Below are 9193 nucleotides of genomic sequence, written 5' to 3'. Positions count from 1 at the left end.
TATATTTCTTTATTTTTAGTGTGTAAACAAAGACACCATAAGAAATGTGAAGGTAAACAGAATCTCTGTTCTGCTCCTCCTCCTGCTCACTGCCAAATATCCCTGCCCTCCCTTTCACCTGCCCTCCTTCTCCCTGTCTCTTCATCCCACCCCTGTCCTCCTCCTCGTCCTCCTCCTCCTCCTCTCCGCAGGCATGAAGATCATGTACATGCACGATGACACAGAAACCCTGAAGGACTTCGTGGCTCTGCAGCTGACAGATGGCGTCCACACAGTCCAGGGGACGGCTCAGGTCACAGTGCTGCCGGTCAACGACGAGAAACCACGACTGCTCAAGTACATGCACACACACACACACACACACACACACACACACACACACACACACACACACACACACACACACACACACACAGATGTGGATTTGTGAGAGATGATATGAGGATTTAGTGTTTAATTCTTTTTAATGTGACAGGAAGCGTGTGAGTGTGAGGTTTTAGGTCAGGGTCAGTGGAGGTTTTTAAAGGCCTTGACATGCAGCAGCACATGTTCATAGTCAGTATTTATGATATTGATATAATGTGACTGTTGATATATTAAGTGTTACTGGATAAAAAAAACATGTTTGATTGAATTTAAATTCTTAAAATTGAATTGAATTGTTTTGTGTTTGAACATTTGTCTTACTACATGAAGTTTTATTTATTTTTTTTGGTTCCTTATTTATGGTTAGCATTGAAATGTTCTCCGTTTAGCCACTTTTATAAACAAGTGCAGCTTGTTCACTAAAACAATAAAAGAAATTTAAAGCATAAGGTGAGATTCAAACCAACAAATGTCTCCTGTTAACAAGAGATATATCTGACTCCTCTGAGCTGTAGAGCTCCATTGTTTCAACAAACTATTAAAACACATCAGTGAGTCTCACTGTTACACTGAGTGTCCCTTCATCACCACGAACACACACATCGTCGTTTATTTGACTCAGTCCCACACACACAGTCCTGCTGCTCCAGACACTCCAAATATAGTCCCCAACAAATGGACGATTTTCCTCCTGTTTGTCTGATAGAAACTACAGTGAGCAGCTGTTTTCCACGGTGGCCAAGAGCTCAACACACTGCGACTAAAGAAAACACATGCAAACAGACAAAAACACAAAAACAAATTCAGAAAACATCTTCATCAATTTGACAGCACATGGGCTGCAAATACTCACAACACAACCAAATACACAAACGTGCTGCAAGTAGCGCAGATGACAATGGAAGTGTTTCCAGGAGACACTAAAAAGTGGTGAACCCTGCTGGGACACAGTTGCATGGACGTATTATAATATATATAATTATAATGAATCCATGGCACTTGTTTTTCGATGCTTTTATTTTCAAAAGTCACAAACCATTGAACTGCAAGTGTGTCCCTGCCGGTTCGTCTTTTTTGTGTCCCCTGGAAACACTTCCATTGTCGCCTGTGCTACTTTGATGAAGATGTGTGTTTTGTCTATCTGCATGTGTTTTCTTAAGTTGCAGTGCAATGAGCTCTCAGGGCCATTGTAGTTTTAGGAAATTAGAGAACTTTAAAAAAAAAAAAGAAAGAAAAAAAAAGAAACAATATATTTGTGTGGTCAGAGCTGAGAGCCACAGACAGAGGAGAGAAATCAAAAGAAGAAGGAGAGAAGTTAAACATGAGGAATTGTCTTTGAATGGCATCAAACTAATTAATTTGTAGTTTTGAATCATTCTGACAGAAACCAACAGGATTTAAATATAATTAGTAGAAGTGTCTGATGCTGCTGCTGTGAAATCCACAGCGGGGGGAGGGGGGGGGGTAACCTCTGTGGGCACATGTGGCCGGTCGCTTTGCTTGAATGGGTGTTTACAGAAGAAATATGTGACCCCCCTCCTCCACCCACATCCATCATATTTTCATTTGAACGAGTGATTGGGAATTTGCATCCTTGACTGGGTTCCCCATGCTGTCCCATCATCACCCCCTCCCACCACCACCACCCCCACCACGCTGTCCCCAGATCAGTGGTTGGTGTGCGTGGGTGGGTTGGCACAGGCCGAGCTGGTACTGTAAAGGGCACTGAGGCAGAAGTAACACAGAGACTTGGCAGATGCCGGCCTCCTTGTTTTTGCATTCCTGCAGGATGGACGTGGCAGCTCCTCTCCTGCGTGGATTTTAGTTCCGAGTGAGGAAGCAGCCAGACGGTTTCCCATGTTCACCCGCCCCCCAGCCCCAACACCACCACCAACACCACTCGCCAGATCTCCATGATCCCAATAGAGAACCTGCTCTCACACAAACTTTCCTCATGCTTGTATCTCAGTAAAAGTATCTGCAGCGTGTTTGTCACATCAAACTGTTCCTCTCAATCAAAAACCATTAAAGGATCCTTTTGCTTTACTTTAACTTGACTCTTATTTTTTAGTTTTGAGCAGATAAAATAAAGTCTGAACTGAAGCTCATGTTGCCTGAGTACCACAGCAGAAAAGAATCCAACTAATCTATCATCATCCCTCATCCTAATGAACATATAACCACTGTTTCTTCTTCGTTGGTGTCCCAGGAATGCTGGACTGGAGGTGGACTCTGGTGAGCTCAGGGTGATTTCCAGTGTGGCTCTGGAGGCTGAGGACATGGACACGCCCCCAATCCAGGTGTACTACTTCATCAACGCCGCACCACGATTCGGAAACCTGCAGCTCAAGGTGAGTGTGTGTGTGTGTGTGTTTGTGTGTAACATGTTCTTCTGAAGCTTTCAACCACATCCTGTGACCTTCCTCAGATGGAGCAAACTAAAAACGAAGTGTCATTTTCCTCACCCTCAGCTAACTGATAGAACCTGTTATCGCTTGTACTCGCTGTTGTGCCAGTTGTGAACTGTGCGTCTCGTCTGCAGACGGCGTCGGGCTGGACCGAGCTGTCGGCCGCTCAGAACTTCACCCAGGACGATGTGGAGATGAACCGCCTGTGGTACAAACACACCGCTGCCGCCAGCAACGCCAACGCCGCCAACTTCAAAGGTCACGACAGCTTCCGCTTCACCCTCAGCGACCTGGTCAACGAGTCTCCTGCTCAGAGCTTCTTCATCTCCGTCCACACTGTGCAGAAAGGTCAGACGTCATCTCCGTGGTTACAGACTAGCAGTGCAGTACACTGGATCCAGATGAGTTTTAACACACTTGGATTTACACTCAGTCGAATAGAAGCCATCTTGGTTTTTAGGGTCAGAGCTGCCAAGGTGACAGCAACTGCCGAAGAATGAGCTTTTGTTTTAACAGCAAACTGAACACAAACACATGAATGAGTCTACAACTACAACAGAGGCAGTTCTATCATCCACCTCACGCTGCTCCCTCAGCCACACAGACCAGTCAGTGGTTTAACTGACCTGGGATCAGATAAACGTCTTCTGTTTGATCCTCTGTGCTGAAGTCACTGGAGCCATTTTCCTCTGTGGCTTTAATCATTTAGGAAAATGACGACTGATGTCGTTTCATTAACTTCAGCTCCAGTTATTACAGATACAGACTCTGAGTTCCCCTGACAACTTCTCAACATCTGGCCAGAATAAGAATTTGGATTTCAGTCTGTCTTGTATGAATTTACTCTACAGCTGTTTTGAGATCAGATAGCTGTCTATTGTTCTATACTATTAGTACAGGAACACACAAAACCATGCCGTGGTCGAGCGAGGAGGAGCAGACGTTTCCTTCATATCGATGTCCTCCTTTGTTCATGTGCGCGTTGCGTTGAGGATGATGTCACGATAGCTTCGTGCACTGTCGGTATAATAACGACGCTGCATTGAGGGGAAACTATCTGCAGTGGAACCAAAATCTTGTCAAGTCGAGTGGAGCACTAATTGATGGTATAGTTGACTGGATAATGTCTTAGATTATGACTAAGAATATAATCTGAGATTTTAGTTTGTGAGAGAGGAGTTCAACAGTAACCTGTAATTTAGTTCTAATCATGTGGGATTTGAATAAATTTAGATTTACAGAATTCCCTCACTTTAAATCCAACTAAATATTTGTTCATCATTAATTTATTATCAGAAACTGTATTGGGTCCAGTGGAGCTTTCAGGTAAACGCTGACATGCTCACAACGACAATGCTAACATGCTAATGTTAATGTGATAACTTTTACCACTATCTCCATTTTAGTTTAGCGCATTAGCGTACTAATATTTGTTAATTAGCAGTGAAGTACTGCACTTAAAAGACTTTCAAAGTTTATTCTTGACCTGGCAACAGCAACAGAACAATCTGAGCTCCAGGTGGCGACATGGATGAGGAGGATGAGGAGGAAGAGGATGAGGTGCTCAGAATCTACATTTCCATGACAACAGAGCAGTCCATGATCAACATAAAGTGTTTGTCTGACCAAAGATGTCAATTTAAAAAGTCCTGAAACCTGAGATTGAAGTTACAAGGGTTTCCACATGGACAACATCAACAAACAAACACAACACACACACACACACACACACACACACATACACACACACACACATCACACAACACACTGACTCTGCACCTTCACACACCTCCGCCCTCTATGGTCCCGGTGGCTGGCCGTGGTTCATACATTATTGAGGTGCCCCCCCCCCCCCCCACCGCCCCCCCCACACCACACCACCCCTCCCCTGCCTCCCCCCAGCTCGCTGTGCCAGCTTTGTCAGTCGGGTGAACACGGTGTTGCGGGGCCTCGGACCTTCTGGCTCCGGGCCCTCTGATCCTGGAGGAGCGGAGGTGAGAAACGAGCGACCTCCTCAGCCTGTAAATAATTAACGGAGGAGGAGGTGGAGCAGCTGTGGAGGGGCGTTGGCTCGGCTCCTCTGGGTGCTCCTTGTCTCCTCTGGGTGCTTCACCTCCTCCTCCTTCTCCTCCAACAACAACGCCCCATAACACTGAGGCCCTTTGCTCTTTTTTCTATTTTTAGTTCAAGTTGAACTTAAATCATTTTGTTTGCATCAGTTCTTTTTTAATTTACACTTTTACCAGATGGAGACTTTAATCCAGAGTGATTTGTAGCCTGTAGTTCTGTTCTCACATCAGGGTTTGGGCTGTTTTGATGCTTCAGGCTAATGTCAGGTTTATTTTCAAAAGTAATTGATTTGAAATTTCTTTCGTTCTCTCCCTTTGCCAATCATCAGCATCAATGGACAGACAGTGTAAACACAGATCTGAGAACCTTATGAATCTGCTTCACAAACCTGCAGAGGCAAGAGGAAACAGGAGAGATGGTGGAGGGAAATAACAGACAGGGGAGGGGTGTCTGCTGAGGTCAGAGGTCAGGCAGAGGCTGAACTGTGCGGTCGGTACATTGGCTGTTTCAAGCCCTCACGAAAAATTTGAATAACACAAGGTGAAACTTAACTTTGTGTGTCTGAACACACCTTCAGCATGTGTTATACTGGAGCTTCTTCCCATCTCCAACAAATCAGTTATATATACCTTATAGAAAACCAATTGGTTATAAAGATACTGCAGTTAAATACACAGCTCTGCTCTGGATTCACTCTGAGCTGGACAGATGTTTAGTGGCTGTGTTCATCAGGCTAATGTTGGTATGGGCGAACACGTAAGGCGGAGGGATGGTGTCACATGTTGTCAGCTGTAACTGTGTTGTGTTGTTGCCTCCAAACATGAGCAGAATAAGTTGTATCATAAAGAGTAACGTCATGACAGATACGTTATTTTTGGTTGGACCACATCAGGAAATGTCATGACTGACTGGCTGAGTGTTAAAGCTATACCATTGGTTGGTCAGCCATGTGTTTAAGTTTCCTCATTGGCTGTTTCTCTTTTCCAAATGATTTGGTACAAACAATTTATATTACCTCATCAGGCGGCGTTTACTTACTCACCTTTGTCACTAGATTTACCGACTTTTCAGACCATTTATTTAAAAAAAAACAAAAAACAACTAAAGACAAATCTTCTGGACAAACCTTAACTTCTTATTCTATCCAATAAATTCACTATTATTATTATACATTATTTTGAAAACTAAAAACTAAGATTAGAAGCCTTGCAGCAGCTGTTCGGAGCTCCCTGCTTCATCCCTTCAGGCACCATAGAGTTTCCCTCTTCTCACTGATGCTTTGACCTTTTCTCCCTTCAGGTGACATAGTGCTGCTGAGCAAGGCAGTGCATCTGAGGGAGGGGCAGCGGGTCGTCCTGAACACCGACATCCTGCTGGCGTCAGACTCGGCGGCTCATCCGGAGGAGCTGATCTACACGGTGTCGGTCCTGCCTCGACACGGACTCATCCATGGCGTCCAGCGGCCCGGAGTCCCACTGACTAGCTTCACACAGCTGGACGTCGCTGCACACCGAGTGTGTTACACCCACGACAACAGCCACGAGGCTGAGTCCGACTCCTTCAGGTGAGAACACACAGCTGTCTGTAAAAGTAAGAAATAAAAACAACCTCTGCAGCAAACAGACAAATGTTAAAGATCTGTCACTTTTTATTTCATCAATTTAAAACACAGAAAATCATTTAACAGTAATTGTGACATGTGCAAAAGTTTGGACACCCCACTGGGTCAGCTGATAAGATTTAATCATCAGTTTTAATATTTCTATATTAAATTGAATAAAAAATATCTGTCTAGAATATTATTATATTTATATTTATTTGGAATAATTTCACCTCCAGAGTGAAGGACAGAGTCTTCAGGATAATAGATTATAATGAGTATATTATTGTATAATTTTAATATTGACAGTTATTACTTAACATTTAAATCCAGTTATTTGGAATAAACTACAAAGAACTGAAAGACACACATGACTTTAAAAATAGACATTGACAGTGGACATTTTAGGCACTGAATGGGGAAAATGCAACTGTTTTAATTCATTATCTAAATTCATGAAATTGTATATTTTAATATGTTTCAAAGTTGTTTATCCCGTCTTTCTTTCCTTTATTTCCCTCAGTGTGTCATGTCTGTGTTGGTCTGTGTAACGATAAGAGAACTTTATTCATTCAGGAGGACGTTTTGAAGATGTTCAGTATCCATGATGCAGTGTTAAAAATAAAAATAAAATTAGAGTAAAATAAATAAAGGGAGTTCAATTAACAAATGCAGGAATTGAATAGTAATAATTGCGCTGCCATTTTGGCCACATCACAAAGGACCATCTGGTTAAATAAAGTCAGTCATAAAGAGGTAAAAGTGATAGTAAAAATAATATAATTAGTCCTAGTGTTTTAAACACATATTAAAACTGTTGCTGTTGATACTGAGCAGCTGTGTGTTTCACTCTGACCCTCTCAGTCAAGTGAAGCTATTTTGCAGCACAGCATGAAATTCCGCAAACATCAGGAGAATAAATGGCAAATTATCTGCCTACACATTGTGAGAGGAGGATATTTCTGTCAGCACCGCGCCCCCCAAAAAACTATCACACACAACATTTGGCCGAGGAAAGAAAACTGGGCACCGAGACGAGAGAGAGGGGAAAAAAACATCAGCATCAGGAGACGAAAGCTTTTCTTTGCTGCAGTATGTTTATCTGCTTTTCCAGCCAATTTGGCATCAGCAGGGTTTTTTAAGGGGGAAGAAGGGAGGAGGGAGGGAGGGGAGAGGGGAGGGGGGGGGGGGGTTTGGTGTGTGACCTGGGGTGTGTGCAGACCCTGGGTTTGTCACCCAGACCTCTTATGCCCCAACCGGCTGGCTATCTGGCACTGAAAGACCGGTCAGATCACAGCCAAGATGGAGAGACTGAGAGACAGAGAGAGAGAGAGACAGACAGAAAGACAGTCTGTCAAGCCCCTTTTCCACTGGTCAAGAAACCCACTAAGACTCGCTAACATCAGGCTTTTGTCAGCAATGGTTCAATCAGCATTGACAACCGGGTCACATGATTGTAGTAGACACGGCTCCGAGCAGCAGTGATGTAAACACAACACCCAGGTGAACACGCTAATTTCATCCCTTTTCCTGCTGTGACGTCTTTCAGATCACAGACTCTGTAAACACACCTGTCACCTGTCCAGCACAGTGCTGTTAAAACCGGAAACGCCGTGGCTACACTGCGCTCAGGGATGAAAGAGTGAACGCAGCTCCAAAATAAGTTTGAAAAACACGCAATCAGTGATCAAAGAGTCTCACACGGAGGCTCCGCAACTGACAGCAGGATGAGACGTGACAGACCTGTTTTATCAGTTTGCACAGCGGCTAGCAGCTCACTGGTTCTCCTCTGCTTCTGTGTGTGTCCCCGGTAAGTGCATGTGATGACATCACTCCTTGCAGTTGTGTGTACCCTCAGTCTGAACATGTCACTCAACTGGCAGTGGAAAAGGGGTCAATCAGCTTTTATTAGCAGGTTTACCCGTGCTTATACTCGGGGTATCAGAGAGACGAGTGTAAAAAATGTAAAGACATTTGAAGATGTCGCCTTGAGCTGTGGGAAATTATAACGGATATTTATTGACAAATCGATTGATCGTTAATGGAGAAAATGATTCACATTAAACAATAACGAAAATAATAGATATTTGCAGACCTTAACTGATCACTTCCTCTGGGTCTATTTACTTTTCTTTTTGGGGCGTCTGGTCAGAGGTGGAGCCTCCGAGCTCCGGTGCAAATGATGACATCGTTTCATGCGTCATGTGATCAGAGCTAGAGCTGAGGGTGTGTCTGAGCTTGTTGTGAGTGAACAGAGGATTAGTGTGTGTGTTGTATTATGTTATGACGACTCAGGTGTGTCCACATCTGAATAGCACACACAGCAGTGTTTGTGTGTGTGTGTGTGTGTGTGTGTGTGTGTGTGTGTGTGTGTGTGTGTGTGTGTGTGTGTGTGTGTGTGTGTGTGTGTGTGTGTGTGTGTGTGCGTGCATGACAGCTGATGATGAATGGTTATTATTAGGAGAATAACATACAGCGTTGGCACGTTATCGGCCAGAGCGCTGGCCACAGACGGCCGTCCCTGGGCAAATATGGCCGACACCGGAGCCAGATGTTACACCAGGACCTGCCTCTGAGTGTGTGTGTGTGTGTGTGTGGGGTGGCCGGTGTTCTGAGGCCCGGGGCAGTTTGTCAGCTGCAGGGCTGCAGGGCTGAGAGGCAGATTGTGTTGGCAGAGGACTGAGAGGACGATAAAATACACACATGTACACACACAGCTCGTTTTCAGCTCCAATGCACTGTCAATTGT

General features: G+C 44.3%; 1 protein-coding gene across 1 annotated transcript in view; it reads left to right on the top strand.

Moving 5' to 3' along the window:
• Positions 1 to 9193, top strand: part of LOC111227569 (FRAS1-related extracellular matrix protein 1-like) — a 44032-nt gene that overhangs the window by 24631 nt on the left and 10208 nt on the right. Inside the window, exons 17-19 of the mRNA XM_022753115.1 lie at positions 2576 to 2717; positions 2909 to 3122; positions 6144 to 6408. Coding sequence (XP_022608836.1) covers positions 2576 to 2717; positions 2909 to 3122; positions 6144 to 6408 — 621 coding nt within the window. The remainder of the gene's footprint in view (positions 1 to 2575; positions 2718 to 2908; positions 3123 to 6143; positions 6409 to 9193) is intronic.

Source organism: Seriola dumerili, unplaced genomic scaffold, assembly GCF_002260705.1.
Source record: "Seriola dumerili isolate Sdu_G_001 unplaced genomic scaffold, Sdu_1.0 BDQW01000189.1, whole genome shotgun sequence".
Taxonomy (NCBI): domain Eukaryota; kingdom Metazoa; phylum Chordata; class Actinopteri; order Carangiformes; family Carangidae; genus Seriola; species Seriola dumerili.
The sequence above is the reverse complement of the archived record's forward strand: the minus strand, read 5'-3'. Positions and strand labels throughout refer to the sequence as shown.